We start from the raw sequence: 17,046 nt of genomic DNA, 5'->3' as shown, positions 1-17,046 counted from the left end.
GGAAGAAATAGAGGCATTCCTAGAGACATATAAACTACTAAAACTGAACCAGGAAGAAATAGAAAACCTGAAGAGACCCATAACCAGTAAGGAGATTGGAGCAGTCATCAAAAATCTCCCAACAAACAAGAGCCCAGGGCCAGACGGATCCCAAGGGGAATTCTACCAAACATTTAAAGAAGAATATACCTATTCTCCTGAAACTGTTCCAGAAAATAGAAATAGAAGGAAAACTGTCAAACTCATTTTATGAGGCCAGCATTACCTTGATCCCAAAACCAGACAAAGACCACATCAAAAAAGAAAATTATAGACCAATATCCTTGATGAACACCAATGCGAAAATTCTCACCAAAATACTAGCCAATAGGATCCAACAATACATTAAAAGGATTATTTACCACGACCAAGTGGGATTTATTCCAGGCTGCAGGGTTGGTTCAACATGTGCAAATCAATCCATGTGATATAATACATTAATAAAGGAAAGAACAAGAACCATATGATACTCTCAATAGATGCAGAAAATGCATTTGACAAAGTGTAGCATCCTTTCTTGATTAAAACTCTTCAAAGTGTAGGGATACATACATACCTCAATATCGTAAAAGCTATGTATGAAAAACCCACAGCAAATATCATTCTCAATGGGAGAAAACTGAGAGCTTATCCCCTAAGGTAAGGAACACAGCAGGGATGTCCACCATTGCCACTGCTATTCAACATAGTACTGGAAGTCCTAGCCTTAGCAATCAGACAACAAAAAGAAAGAAAAGGCATCTGAATGGGCAAAGAGAAAGTCAGACTCTCACTTTTTGCAGATGATATGATACTATATAAGAAAAACCCAAAAGACACCACCCCAAAACTGCTAGAACTCATACAGGAATTCAGGAAAATGTCAGGATATAAAATCAATGCACAGAAATCAATTGCATTTCTGTACACCAACAATGAGACAGAACAAAGAGAAATTAAGAAGTTGATCCCATTTACAATTGCATCCAAAGCCATAATATACCTAGGAATAAATCTTACCAAAGAGGCAAAGAATCTGTACTCAGAAAACTGTAGCATACTCATGAAAGAAATTGAGGAAGACACAAAGAAATGGAAAAATGTTCCACGCTCATGGATTGGAAGAACAAATATTAAGAAAATATCTATGCTACCTATAGAAAATATTTAATGCAGTCCCTATAAAAATACCATCAACTTTTTTCAAAGCAATGGAACAAAATCCTAAAATTTGTATGGAACCAGAAGAGACCCTGAATAGCCAGAGGAATGTTGAAAAAGAAAACCAAAGCTGGCAGCATCACAATTCCAGACTTCAAGCTCTATCATAATGCTGTAATCATCAAGAAAGTATGGTACTGGTACAAAAACAGACCCATAGATCAGTGGAACAGAATAGACAGCCCAGAAGTAGACCCTGAACTCTATGATCAACTAATCTTGACAAAGCAGGAAAGAATGTCCAATCAAAAAAAAAGATAATCTTTTCAACAAACGGTGTTGGGAAAAATGGACAGCCACATGCAGAATAATGAAACTGGACTGTTTCCTTCTACCACACACAAAAATAGACTCAAAATGGATGAAAGACCTCAGTGTGAGAAATCCATCAAAATCCTTGAGGAGAGGGGCGCCTGGGTGGCTCAGTGGGTTAAAGCCTCTGCCTTCGGCTCAGGTCATGATCTCAGGGTCCTGGGATCGAGCCCCGCATCGGGCTCTCTGCTTTGCAGGGAGCCTGCTTCCTCCTCTCTCTCTGCCTGCCTCTCTGCCTGCTTGTGATTTCTCTCTGTCAAATAAATAAAATATTTAAAAAAAAAAATCCTTGAGGAGAATATAGGTAGCAGTGTTTTTGACCTCAGCCACAACAACTTCTTCCTAGACACATCAACAAAGGCAAGGGAAACATGGGCAAAAATGAACTCTTGGGACTTCATCAAGATAAAAAAAACTTTTGCACAGCAAAAGAAGCAGTCAACAAAACCAAGGACAACCATAGAACGGGAGAAGAGATTTGCAAATGACATGTCAGATAAAGGGCTAGTATCCAAAATCAATAAAGAACTTATCAAACTCGACTCCCAAAGAAAAAATAATCCAGTCAAGAAATGGACAGAAGACATGAACAGACATTTCTGCAAAGAATGAAACAAGATGGGATTGGGAGGGAGACAAACCATAAATGACTCTTAATCTCACAAAACAAACTGGGGGTTGCTGGGGGGAGGTGGGATTGGGAGAGGGGGAGCGGGCTATGGACATTGGGGAGGGGAGGCGAACCATAAGAGACTATGGACTCTGAAAAACAACCTGAGGGTTTTGAAGGGTCAGGGGTGGGAGGTTGGGGGAACAGGTGGTGGGTAATGGGGAGGGCACGTTTTGCATGGAGCACTGGGTGTTGTGCAAAAAGAATGAATACTGTTACGCTGAAAAAATAAATAAAATGGAAAAAAAAAAAAAAGAAACGAAAAAAAAAAAAAAGACATCCAGATGGCCAACAGACATATGAAAAAGTGCTATCACTTGGCATCAGGGAATTATAAATCAAAACCTCAATGATACAGCACCTCACACCAGTCAGTATAAGTAAAATTAATAATTCAGGAAACAACAGATGTCAGCAAGGATGCGGAGAAAGGGGAACCCTCCTCCACTGTTGGTGGGAATGCAAGCTGGTGCAGCCACTATGGAAAACATTATGGAGGTTCCTCAAAAAGTTGATAATAGAGCTACCCTATGACCCAGGAATTGCACTACTGGGTATTTACCCCAACGATAAAAATGTAGTGATCCAAAGGGGCATGTGCACCTGAATGTTTATAGCAACAACGTCCACAATAGCCAAACTTTGGAAAGAACCTTGATGTCCATTGACAGATGAAGGGATAAAGAAGATGTGGCACACACACACACACACACACACACACACACACACACACACACACGAATATTATGCAGCCATCAAAAATGAAATCTTGCCATTTGCAATGACGTGGATGGAAGTAGAGGGTATTAGCTAAGCAAAATAAGTCAGAGAAAAACAATTATCATTTGATCTCACTGATATGAGGAATTCGAGAAACAAGACAGAGGATCATAGGGGAAGGGAGGGGAAAATGAAACAAGATGAAACCAGAGAGGGTGACAAACTATAAGAGACTCTTAACCTCGGAAACAAATTAAGGGTTGTTCAAGTGGAGGGGGTGGGGATGGGGTAGCTGGGTGATGGACATTGGGGAGGGCATGTGGTGAGTTCTGTGAATTGTGCAACACTGATGAATCACAGATCTGTATCCCTGAAACAAATAATACATTAAATGTTAATAATAATAATTAAAAAAGAACTCTTGGTTCTAATAATAATAATAATTCTAATAATAATAAAAAAAAGAACTCTTCAGTCTAGGAATACACTGCACCTTGAAAATTGACTTGAAAAAAACTAAATGGTAAGAAGCAATGAAACAAATCTCTCTTTCATCCCTGCTATCCCAAATGCATTTATTTTCTATACTGCTCTTATGCCTTCTTCAAACGTTTAGGTAACTATATTTTTATTTTTTCTTTAATGTATTCTTCCAGAATTTCTTCTTGAATATGCAATATAGATGAATGTATATTCTCATTTTTCTCTTTTTGATTTAAAAGGTAGCATGGTGTACATTCTGCACTTGTCTTTTTTTCCACAGTGTATGTACAAGATCTTTCCATGTCAGGATATAGAGCCTCTTCATTCTTTTGTGAAGCTGCAAAGTATATTCTGTTATAAGGATGTACTGTAATTTACTTAATCAGTCTATTTATGAACATATTTGTGAATATATGGGTACTTTCAGTCTTGTGCTATCACAAACATTAATGTAGTGAGTGAATGTGTTATGTCCATTATTTTTGCACATATGCAAGTATATATGTAATATAAATTTCCAGAAGTGACATGACTTTTTCAAAGAGAATGTGTGCATTTGAAATTTTGATAGATATTGCCCAATTGCCATTAGTTAGGGAGGCTTCAAGAGATCACTTAGTTTTTTCTTTTTCAAATTTTTATTTAAATTCTAGTTGGTTAACAGTACAGTGCAGTATTGGTTTTAGGAGTAGAATTCTGTGGTTCATCACTTACATACAACACCCAGTGCTCATCATAACAAGTGCCTTCCTTAATGCCCACCACCCATCTAGCTAATCCTCTACCCACCACCTTCCATCAACCCGTGGTTTATTATATCTTTAAGAGTTTCTTATGGTTGGGGTGCCTGGGTGGCTCAATCAGTTGAGTGTCCAGCTCTTGGTTTTGGCTCAGGTCATGGTCTTGGGGTCATGGGATCAAGCTCAACTTGAGATTCTCTGCCTCATACACTTCTCAGCCTTTGGACTAAGATCAAGTGGAGATTCTCTGCCTTTCGCTCTCCCCTTCCACTTCTCATGCACACTCTATTTCTCTCAACTAAATATAATCTTTAAAAAAAAGTCTCTTATGGTTTGTTTCCCTATCTCTCTTTTTCCCCCATCCCATATGTTGATCTGTTTTGTTTCTTAAATTCCACATATGAGTGAAGTCATGGTATTTGTCTTCCTCTGAATGACTTATTTCACTTAGCACAATACACTCTACCTCCATCCAAGTTGTTCCAAATGGCAAGATTTCATTCTTTTTGATGGCTAAGTGTAATATTGCACTGTGTATATACACCACATCATCTTTATCCATTCATTAGTCAGTGGACATCTGGGCTCTTTCCATAGTTTGGCTCTTGTTGATAGTGTTGCTATAAAAATTGGAGTGCAAAAAAAAAAAATTGGAGTGCATGTAACCCTTTGAATCTGTGTTTTTGTATCCTTTGGGTAAATACCTAGTAGGGCAATTGCTGGGTCATAGGGTAATTCTTTTTAACTTTTTGAAGAACCTCCAAGTGAGATTTATTCTTGGGCTCTAGGGGTGGTTCAGTATTCACAAATCAGTCAGCATGGTACACCGCATTAATAATAGAAAGAATAAGGGGGTGCCTGGATGGCTCAGTTGGTTAAGTGTCTGACTTCTGATTTTGCTCAGGTCATGATCTCAGGGTCCTGGGATTGAGCCCTGCATTGGGCTCTGTGCTCAGTGGGGAGTCTGCTTGTCCTTCTCCCTCTGCCCCTCACCCTGCTTGTGCTCTCTCTCTCTCTCAAATAAATAGTATTTTTAAAAATATAATAGGATAACAACCATGTGGTCCTCTCAATAGATGCAGAAAAAGCATTTGACAATACACAGTATCCATTCTTGATTAAAAAAACCCTCAACAAAGTACATAAGGGGACATACCTCAACATCATGAAGGTCATGTATGAAAGACCCACAGCTAATATTATCCTCACTGGGGAAAAACTGAGAGCTTTTCCTGGACAGTCAAGAGATCATATATTTTAAGGCCCCATTAAATGTTGCCTATTCTTAAGATTTTTTCTTCTTCAGCAGGACTTTACCTTCTCCCCTGTCACCAAATGGAACTAATGCTTTCCATTCCTAGGCTTTCATAGCTTATTGTACTTTGCTAATGATATTAATTATAATCTGCTTTAAATTAGGAGTAGTTCTATATATGGCTGTTTTCCCCAGGTGGGTTGAATTTTCTTTTCTGCTTTATGTAAGATGGCTGAATTTTCTTAACCTGGCATTAATTCTTTGATGAATCACATCAAGATCTTTCTAAACAGCTGATCTCTTTTTCTCTCTGGCCCAACCTTTCCATGGCAGAAGCAAAATCAGGGGTACTCTTAACTGGAAAGAGTCTCCTGGGTTTGTCTTGGCTAGACTCTATCAGGGGGACATCTAGGTGTCCGATTAACTGTGGACTGGATTGCAGAGTGTGGTAATAGCTCTGGAGATTTTTATCCTGATAGTTAATGGAGTGAAAATAACTGGTCAAAAGTACATGCTATGAAAACATTTTTTGTTAGTGAATGTTCTTGTCAGGTAATGAATAAAAGTACAACCAGTGAAATGTTATTTACTGAATAGAGTTGATAGGTTTTCGTGTATAATCTTATACATTCTTTGTCTAGAAAAGAAATCTGATCTCAAAGTTCCATCATATTGAGAATATTAGATATTCCTGTTACTTGTGACATTGTAGGAAAATAGTGAGATCTACTGACTATGATTGTCAATGAATGGCAGGTAAGAAAAGGGATTTAAATATATCACAGGAACTTTTGATTAATGAGAGTTATCATTAAATACAAAGAATATTTTTTGAAGATTTTATTTATTTATTTGACAGAGATCACAAGTAGGCAGAGCAGCAGGCAGAGAGAGAGAGGGGGAAGCAGGCTCCCCACTGAGCAGAGAGCCTGATGTCGGGGCTCGATCCCAGGACCCTGGGAGCATGATCTGAGCTGAAGGCAGAGGCTTAACCCTCTGAGCCACCCAGGTGCCCCAAGAATATTTTTAAAATTGTTAAATCTTAAGACAAAAATACAAAGGAGTAATTAAAATGGGAAGAGAAGGGCACTTGGTTGGCTCAGATCAAGAGTACTCTTGGGGCACGTAGGTGGCTCAGTAGGTTAAACCTCTGCCTTCGGCTCAGGTCATGATCTCAGGGTCCTGGGATCGAGCCCCGCATCGGGCTCTCTGCTCGGCAGGGAGCCTGCTTCCCCCTCTCTCTCTCTGCCTGCTTTTCTGCCTACTTGTGATTTCTCTCTGTCAAATAAATAAATGAAATCTTTAAAAAAAAAAAAAGTACTCTTGATCTTGGGGTCGTGGGTTCAAGCCCCATACTGGGCACAGAGCTTATTTAAAAATGAAATGGAGGGGCACGTGGGTGGCCCAGTGGGTTAAGCCGCTGCCTTCGGCTCAGGTCCTGGGATCGAGTCCCACATCGGGTTCTCTGCTCAGCAGGGAGCCTGCTTCCCCTTCTCTCTCTCTCTCTCTCTGCCTGCCTCTCTGTCTACTTGTGATCTCTCTCTGTCAAATAAATTAAAAAAAAAATGAAATGGAATGAAAATTTTTAAAAAGAGAAGACATAATTTCATGAAACAAGAAATAAATGGAAAACTAATTTGAAAAGATAACACATATATTACCAAAATGATCAAAGGAAGAACACATAGAATGTCTATCTTACAGCATATGACCAGAATGATTCTGGTAGCTAAAGATTTTTAAAAGAACATTTATTATACTCTTTTTCTGATTATAACAGTAACACATCTTAATTGAAGATAATTAAAGGTTACTGGGGGAAAAACCTCTACTAATGAAAGTTATTGGCTATGATCATTTTCAGGTTTGTCAAGTTTTCATATTGAGTCTTTAGGATACTGACTTGATCCTTGTGAAGCAGTAGAGTGGAAACAGTATATGATTTTAAGTCAGAAGACCTTGGTTGATGCTTGTTTTATCACCTACTGATTCTGTGTGTTTAGATAAATTTAGTTACCTCTCAGAGCCTATTTCTGTGTCTGTGAAATGAGCAAACCGAGACCTTGCCATCACAGAGTCTATATTTCAATGGAATAAAATAGGCAGTGAACAAATAATTAAAAGTCTAAATAAAATTAATTTTAGGTAAGGAAAGGTATTATGAGAAAAAAATAAAGCAGAGTAAAAAAGATTGGAGTGGCATTGAAGGGGGTGGGTAGTATTTTAGATGAGGTTGATTAAGGAGTACTTCTCTGAGGGGGTGGCTTTTGAGCAGAGGGCTTAGTGTTAGGTAGAAGAGTTAGCCATTGAAGGTAAAGTGTTGGCTTTTCACTGGAGAGAATAGCAGAATAAGCTAGGTACACGGTTGTAGGAGAAACTGTAAGTAAATCCGCTTTGGAATGAGGCCAGTGCCAAATCATGGAACTCTTGTAGGCCAAATAAGAAAAGTTTGGACTTTATTCTAAGTTGAGCTCTCCAAGAACTGGGATCATATATTATTCATGTTTAGATTTATTTTAGTACCTAGCATGTAATAGTTACCCAGTAACTTGATTTATGAATATATGAATTGCACGTATAGGGAGGGATATAAGTTGCCATCATCTTCAAGTCAAGTTTGAGTGAAATAGCCAAGACATAGACTGGCATCTTTACTTGCAGATTCCTTATGGTCTTACTGTGCTTAAATGTAACCAGAGCCTGAATATTAGTGTATATACTACAATGCTTGGCATGGTTCTGGATATATGAAAGTATTTAGTGTTTTCTAATGTACAGAATTTGTCACAAATGCTGCTTTACTTTAAAATGCAGGTACAAAAAAATGAAACTCCCTGATAATTAAAATGCTAGTAGCTTTTAAACATGATTTAGAGATACTCTCTAATTTTCTATAATTTTGCAATAAAAAAATTAGAAATTTAAGTAGTATTTTATTGTGACTGTAATGCATGTTTCTCCCATCTACTTAGTGGGTTTGGGTGTGCTGAGTCTTTTGCTATTTTGGAGCTCATTTTATTTCTCTTTTCTTGGTGTTGTTGTAGCCTCGAGCTGTGGCAGGCTTTCGAGGGACAGTTCGTTATGCATCAATCAACGCTCATCGAAACAGGGTAGGTATCTGAACTAGTCATATCTATATAAGCATGCTGATTACTTGAATGAGATTGACTTTTTTACATTAGATACACAAGTGTGGAAGGTGCTTGGGAGCAGAGGGTAAGGTGTTAGTAATACTAATGTACCGTAGTATGTATAGTAGATGATGGATGTGTACAGCTACATAAAAAAATAAAGTGTATTTGCCAGAAAAGATAATAGCTAAGAGTGTGTGTATGTGTGTGTAGGGAACCTTGTGTCTTTAATTAGATGTAAGTATTAACAAATCGGATACAGAATTTTGAAGAAGTAAAACATCTGCATTCTAATCTTAAGAAGTTATTAGGGAATATCATACTTACAATACCTTGAAATATAGGGGTCATCATTTTATCTGTAGTATGCATCTAATCTGTGGTATCCCCTCTCCATTAAACCTTTTCTTTTCATGAAGATCTCAAGTACAAACTATTTTTAAATTTTCTGGGAAATTATACCTTTTGGGTAAACTTTTTAAAGTCTCTCTCTCTCTCTCTTTTTTTTTTTTTTTTTTTTTTACCTTGCTCCTTTTGTTCTTCTCTGATTTTTTCCCCCCATTCTGAGAAAGTTGGGTATTTTGTGAATTCTTAATCCTTGAACTTGCCTGGTTGGAGGTGAGAAGTTTAACATGTCGTTCCCTCATAAAATAAAGAGAAATCTTTTCTTCATCTTACCTTACTCTTGTTCTGTGAAGCCAAAATTCCCTTAACGAAAATTTGACTAATGCTAACTATAGGAGGAAGAGAATGCTGTGATCTTATATGTTATGCTCCAGTTAGTTTTGTTTCTAATAGGATTATAAATTGAAAATAGGAAAAGTATTTTTATCAGTGAATAATGTAGCGCTCTGTCAAGCATTTCAGCTCATTTGGTTTGATTCAGTGTTGTATTAATTTGTGGCATCCAGTTAGGGTACCTGCCTGGCTGGTTTAGTCAGAAGAGCTGGTTTAGTCAGTTTTGAGTTTGGCCCCATGTTGGGTGTAGAGATTACCGAAAAATAAATAAACAAACTTAGAAAAAAATAAGGCATCTAGTCAATTATTCTGTCTTGAAAAGAAAGTACTCTTATTTTCCAGATACATTCTTAAAAACCTTTAGAATTACTAAGCTTTTTAATTAATTCTGTTTAAAATTTTGGTCCACATTGGAATGTTTGAAATAGGACACTTTTTCTGGGATAAGCATAAACATTTCCAGAGGTCATAATAGCTATATAAGCATTTCCAGAATATCTAGTAGAAAGATAATATATTTTTACTTTTAGAAATCTCCACAAATTTAAAAAAAGTAAAAATATACTCCATGTCATTTTTTTTGGATACTTTAATCTTAAACTTTTAACATGAATGATTCCCAGACAGTATAGGACTTTTTAAACTACTTGAACTCTGTTCACTACATTGTTGCCCTACATTCAGTCCTTTATTAATATTTGTTCTTTCTCAGTAATTTGAAGAAATTTCTGTCTTCTGGTTCTGTGGTTGCTATTCAGAAGATCTTTGTTCATTTAATTGTCATTTTGCATTTGATTTGTCCTTGTTCTTTGACATTTTAGATATCTGCTTTTTGTCTTTGCTGTTCTACAGATAAGTTAGAATGTACCTACACGTGGATTTCTTTACAGTTATTCAGTTTGGGATTTGTTGTGCATACTAAATCTGAACATTCATGTCTTTCATAGATTCTGGAAGACTCTCAGACATTTCTTCTTTAAATATTGCCTTTTCCCCCATTCTTTTTAATACCTCTTTTTTCATATCTCAAATTGATGTATGTTAGATCTTCTTGTTCTGTCTTCCATGACTCTGAAGTTCACTCTCAGATTTTCTCTTGTGTCTCTGTGTTGTGTTTTAGGTAATTTCTTCGGATCTGTCTTCCTGTTCATTAATTTTTTTTTTTTTTTTTTTTTTGCTGTTTTTGATCAGCTTTCTAACCTATCCATTGAATTTTTAATTTCTAGATGTTCTTTTTGGTCCTTTTTGAAATCAAACTGGTCTTTTTATTTTTTTAGATAGGATATGGTTCCTATCTCATGACTTTGATTCCATTTTTTGCTTAAGTATTTTTTTTAAAGATTTTATTTATTTGACACAGAGAGACACAGCGAGAGAGGGAACATAAGCAGAGGGTGTGGGAGAGGGAGAAGCAGGCTCCCCACAGAGCAGGTAGCCTGATGTGGGGCTCAATCCCAGGACCCTGAGATCATGACCTGAGCCAAAGGCAGATGCTTAGTGACTGAGCCACCTAGGTGCCTGTTGCTTAAGCATTTTAAACATTTTAATTTTGTATTCTTTATCCTATAATTCCATATCTGGAATTCTTGGATATCTAATTCTGCTCTATAATTTCTCTTGCCATTAGCTTATGATAGCTTGCTTCTTAATGTATTTTATACTTCTGAATAAGCAGCTTATATTTGGTGGGTCTTTGTCTATAGGACTTCTTTGAGGCCTGAATTTAAAGGTGCTTTTATCTTGAGAGGATTTTCATTTGCATCTGTCATTACTATAGCACAGGTTCACCCAGAAAAAAATTTCTGGATTTTGTTTCCCAGACCACACAAGTGGTATAAATTTAAACCCCAAATTTGAGTGAGGGGCAGGTCTGTCACCACAAATTTTCAGGGCAATGTTTTTTGGGGGGGGGCAATGTTTTTAATTGCTGACTTATCCCTTTGATAGTGGCTAAATTTTACAGGAAAAACAATTACTGTAGTATAATGTATATACCAGATATTGCAGTAAAGATAGCCCTGAGAGGGTCCAAGCTTTTGGTGAGGGCCTAAGAGAGGTGTCTCAGTTACAACTCCTGTCTAGTGTAGGCTCAGTACTTTCACACCTGTCCCCTTCCTCACAGGTTGATAAAACCTGTAACAGAGGCCCCTAAAACCAAAGCTTACACTTCAGCTTGCTTCTCTTGTTTCCAGCTTTCTCTTTAATTTTGGCTCCTAGAATTTGCTTTCTTTCTTTATTATTGTGATAAAAAAAAATTATCACATTAAATTTACCATGTTAGCCATATTCATTCATTCATTCTTTCTTTCTTTTAGTATAGTTGACACACAGTGTAACAATAGTTTTGGGTGTACAACACAGTGATACAGCAACTCTGTATATTATGCTTTGCTCACCAGTGTAGCTGCCATCCACATTAACCATTTTTAAACAGTTCAGCAGTGTTAAGTATGTTCATATTAGTGTGCAACAGAGTTCTAGAACTTTTTTCATTTTTTTTGAACGATTTTATTTATTTATTTGACAGCCAGAGATCACAAGTAGGCAGAGAGGCAGGCAGAGAGAGAGAGGAAGAGAAGCAGGCTTCTGCTGAGTGGAGAGCCCGATATGGGGCTCGATCACAGGACCCTGGGATCATGACCTGAGCCGAAGGCAGAGGCTTTAACCCACTGAGCCACCCAGGCGCCCCTGGAACTTTTTTCATTTTGCAGCAGTGAAACTCATTACTCGTTAAATGCTAATTCACGCTTCCCCTTTCCCTCAGCTCTTAGCAACCACTTTCCCTTCTTAATGAACTCATTTATTAATTAACGAGCTGTTAATTACATTTCCAGCATTTCTGGGTTTTGGGGTGTTCTTTGTAGCAAAAAGTATTTTGTTATATCTATTCTGATATGTACATTGTTATAGATTGTTATATAGATATGTAGATATATTCACCAGAAAATTTTATAGGAAATACATTACAATTTAAGCCTAATAAGAAAAAACACAATGGTTAGTCCTTAGACAATGTAATATACTCAAAAGGAGTAGTTACATAATGTGACTGAATTCTGTTTGGCTTATGAAGGAAATGGGAAGACATGATGACCTTTGGTCCTTATTCTACATGTTGGTGGAGTTTGTGGTTGGTCAGCTGCCTTGGAGAAAAATAAAGGACAAGGTAATTTTGGAAATGGAAGTGGAAATAACAGTTTTGGTAAGGGAAGGAATAAAATTTTCTCCTGGGTAGACATAATGGATTAGAAGATACTTACATAAAAGAACTAAAATTAAGCTGATATTAAAGATCTAATTAATGTTATGATTTTTTTCTACGTACATGAAGAATACTCATTTAAGGATCTGTTAAGTCATTGGTTCTGATCTGATTTCTAACTTTCCCTCAGAGCTTTTCTTTTCCCTAGTTCTCCTTTTTTTCTTTTTATAAGTCATGTAAGCTTTTAAATTTTAATTGTTACATTATTTTGTTTAATTTAGAAACTGTAAACATGTGTTGATAAAAAAAAAGTAAACCAGATTGAAGATCAACTCTTTATTTTGGCAGACTGTCCATTCACTGATGCAGAGCTCTTGTGTTACCCTTTTGGTTATTCATTACAGTCCTCCCTCCCCCCATAAAGCAATGTACATTAAGCTATTAGTCAGAGCTCAGTTCTTGCTTTATATTTAATTACTCACTATCTCATTCCCTAGTACATACCCTTGAGACTGTTACTGAGAGGCTGTTAATGTGTAGCTGCCAAGAGAAATTGACTTTGGTTCCTCTTCTCTTTACTTCCCAGGAGCAAGTAGGCTCTATTAAGGAGAGATATGACCACAGGCTTATGTTGAAACATCTCCCTCCAGAATTCAGCATCTTTTTGGATCACATCTCCTCTTTGGATTATTTTACAAAACCAGACTACCAGGTAATCATCTTTGTGAGTTCTGTGGGTTAATTCTTCTCTCATTTAGTCTTTATCTTCACTTATTTTATATTGTAAATCAGTATGGAAGGTCCCTAGAATGATATTTTAATACATCCTGAGAAATGTAGTAAAATTGACTGATGAGGACAATGTGTGTGTGTGTGTCTGTGTGTGTGTATCTGTGTGTGTGTGTGTGTCTGTGTCTGTGTGTCTGTGTGTTTCCTCCATTCTAGGTGGGCATATGTCATTAGAGTTTTAGGTTTGTTTATTATTGAACAGATTTTACTGTTCCTGGCTGTGATTCATTTGGTGTATAGAACTGCTGATGGTCCAAATTATGTAAATCCTGTAGCTAATTTGTTGATCAGAAGGAAATATCCAGGGGCGCCTGGGTGGCTCAGTGGATTAAGCCGCTGCCTTCGGCTCGGGTCATGATCTCAGGGTCCTGGGATCGAGCCCCGCGTCGGGCTCTCTGCTCCGCAGGGAGCCTGCTTCCTCCTCTCTCTCTGCCTGCCTCTCTGCCTACTTGTGATCTCTGGCTGTCAAATAAATAAATAAAATCTTTAAAAAAAAAAAAAAAAGAAGGAAATATCCAGCTGGGTAATGTATCTGTCAAGGGCTTAAGGGCTGTAATATCATATGTTAATATGCTATGGAACAGAGTCAATGAAGATTATTGGCTCCCTTTTATCTGTGGTCAGTGAATCATTTCCTTAGGGTGTCCATTCATAAGGCCTTGAGTAGGTTCACCGCAAATTGCACCCTTAACCCCAACCAACTATATATTTCAGAAGATTCTGTTGCTTTCAGGGAGAAGGAGAAGTTGGAGTTTAATGCAAAATAATCACTACCTCTGAAGACATAAATGAAGCCACACATAGGTTAAAACAGGCATACATCATTTCATTGCACTTTGCAGATGTTGCGTTTTTTACAAATTGTGGCAACCTTGCATTGGGCGAGTCCATCAGCACCATTTTTTCCAACAGCATTTACTTATTTCATGTTTCTGTGTCACATTTTGATAGTTTTTGAAATATTTCAAACTTTTTTATTATTGTTACATTTGTATAGTGATCTTGAATCAGTGATATTTGATGTTTGCTACTGTTAATTGTCTTGGGGTACCATAAACCCTACCCATGTAATGGAAAACTTAATCTGTAAATGTTGTGTGTGTTCTCACTGCTCCACTGACCAGCCATTTCCCATCTCTCCCTCTTCTTCAGCCTCCTTATCCCCTGGAACACAATAATCTTGAAATTAGGTCAGTTAATAACCCTACAGTGACCTCTAAGTGTTCAAGCGAAAATAAGAGTTTCATGTCTATCACATTAAATCAAAAGCTTTCTAGAAATGATTAAACTTAGTGAGGAAGGCATACCAAAAGCCAAGATAGGCTGATAGCTAGGCCTCTTGTGCCAAATAGTTAGTCAAGTTGTGAATGCAAGCGGTAAGTTCTTGAAGGAAATTAGAAATGCTACTCTAGTGAACATATGAGTGATTAGAAAGCAAAACAGCCTTATTGCTGATATGGATAAAGTTTTAGTGGTCTTACTAGAAAATCAGACCAGCAACAGCATTCCCTGAAGCCAAAGCCTAATCCAGAACAAGGTCCTGACTCTTGAATTCTGTGAAGGCTGAGAGAGATTAGGAAGTTCCAAAGAAAAGTTTGAAGCTAGCAGAGGTTGGTTCATGAAGTTTAAGGAAAGAAGCCCTCATTGTAACATAAAAGTACAAGGTGAGGCAGTAAGTTATCCAAAAGATCTAGCTTCTGAAGGTGGCTACTACACTAAACAGCAGATTTTCAGTGTAGACAAAACAGCCTTCTATTGGAAGAAGAGCCATCTAGGACTTTCATAGCTAGATAGGAGAAGTCAATGCCTGGCTTCAAAGCTTCAAGGGACAGATTGACTCTCTGGTTAGAAGTTACTGTAGCCAGTGACTTGAAGCTGAAACCAGTGATCATTTACGACTCTGAAAATGTAGAGCCCTTACAAACTATGCTAAATCTACTCTGCCTGTGCTCTCTAAATGGGACAACAATACCCAGATGACAGCACATCTGTTTACAACATGGTTTACTGAATATTTTAAGCTCACTGTTAGTACCTACTGCTCAGAAAAAAAAGATTCCTTTCAAAATATGAGTGCACACTGACCATGCACCTGGTCACCCAAGAGCTCTGTTGGAGATGTATGAGATTAATGTTGTTTTCATGCCTGCTCACCACTACCTCCATTCTGCAGCCATGGGTCAAGATGTCACTTCAACTTTCAAGTCTCACTGCTTAAGAAATACATTTTGGGGGCGCCTGGGTGGCTCAGTGGGTTAAGTCTCTGCCTTAGGCTTGGGTCGTGATCTCAGGGTCCTGGGATCGAGCCCCACATCGGGCTTTCTGCTCAGCAGGGAGCTTGCTTCCCCCTGTCACTCTGCCTGCTGCTCTGCCTACTTGTGATCTCTCTCTCTCAAATGAATAAATAAAATATTTTAAAAAAAGGAAATACATTTTGTAAGGCAGTTGGTGCTGTAGATAGTGATTCCTCTGGTAGCTCTGGGCAAACTAAATTGAAAACTTTCTGGAAAGGATTTACCATTCTAGATGTCATTAAGAACATTAGTGATGGGGCGCCTGGGTGGCTCAGTGGGTTAAAGCCTCTGCCTTTCGCTCAGGTCATGATCCCAGGGTCCTGGGATCGAGCCCCACATTGGGCTCTCTGCTTAGCTGGGAGCCTGCTTCCTTCTCTCTCTCTGCCTGCCTCTCTGCCTACTTGTAATCTCTATCTGTCCAATAAATAAATCTTTAAAAAAAAAAAAACATTAGTGATTCTTGGGAAGAAGTCAAAATATTATCACTAACAGAGGAGTCTGGAAGAAGTTGATTCTCAACCTCTTGGATGACTTTGAGGGCTTTAAGACTTCAGTGGAGGAACTAACTGGGGATGTGGTGGAAATAGCAGGAGAACTAGAATAAGAAGTGGAGCCTGAAGATATGACTGAGTTGCTGCTAGCTCATGATAAAATTGTAATGGATGACCAGTTGCTTCTATGGCTGAGCAGAGAAAGTAGCTTCTTGAGATGGAATCTACTCTTGGTGAGGATGCTCTGAAGATTATTGAAATGACTACAAATGACTTAGACTATTCCATAAACTTAGTTGATAAAGCTGTGGCAGAGTTTGAGAGGGTCAACTCCAGTTTTGAAAGAAGTTCTGTAGGTAAAATGCTGTCAAACAGCATCACGTGGAACAGAGAAATCACTTGTGAAAGGAAATCACTTGTGAAATAAGCAGAGTCGTTATTGCCTTATTTTAAGAAATTGCCACAGCCACTCCCTGTGTTCACCAGCAACCACCCTGGGTAGTCAGCAGCCATCAGCATTGAGGCAAGACCCTCTAGCAGCAAAAAGATTACACTTAATTAATGAAAGCTGAGATGATGGTTAGCATCTTTTAGCAATAAAGTATTTTCAATTAAGGCATGTATATTGTTTTCTTAGACATAATACTATTGTACACTTAATACTATTGTTTGGTATAGTGTAAACATAACTTTTATATGCACTGGGACACCAAAAAAGTCATTTGTCACTTTATTGCAATATTTGCCTTATGTGGTGGTCTGGAACCCAGCCTGTAGTATCTCTGAGCTGTGCCTGTAAAAATGATGTTTATCATTTTTACCCGCAAAGTACAACACATAGACTTTACTGTTAAAGAAAGTTTTACATTCTACAACATTGTCAATTTGCCCAGTCAAAAGACTATCAAAACACAGTGAACGTATTCATATATATTAACTATTTCTGTATGAAATGGCAGCTTTTGTATAAATATAAGCAGGA

The 17,046-nt window shown here is 37.7% G+C and overlaps 1 protein-coding gene across 5 annotated transcripts in view; it reads left to right on the top strand.

Annotated features, from left to right (window-relative positions):
* TTBK2 (tau tubulin kinase 2) overlaps window positions 1-17,046 on the top strand; it is a 153,502-nt gene that overhangs the window by 95,746 nt on the left and 40,710 nt on the right. For all 5 annotated transcript variants that reach the window (XM_046008710.1, XM_046008711.1, XM_046008712.1 and 2 more), the window contains 3 exons: window positions 8,464-8,529; window positions 12,362-12,454; window positions 13,077-13,202. In XM_046008710.1, coding sequence (XP_045864666.1) covers window positions 8,464-8,529; window positions 12,362-12,454; window positions 13,077-13,202 — 285 coding nt within the window. The remainder of the gene's footprint in view (window positions 1-8,463; window positions 8,530-12,361; window positions 12,455-13,076; window positions 13,203-17,046) is intronic.

This window comes from Meles meles, chromosome 6 (genome assembly GCF_922984935.1).
Source record: "Meles meles chromosome 6, mMelMel3.1 paternal haplotype, whole genome shotgun sequence".
Taxonomy (NCBI): Eukaryota; Metazoa; Chordata; class Mammalia; order Carnivora; family Mustelidae; genus Meles; species Meles meles.
This window is presented reverse-complemented; position numbering and strand designations above follow the sequence as displayed.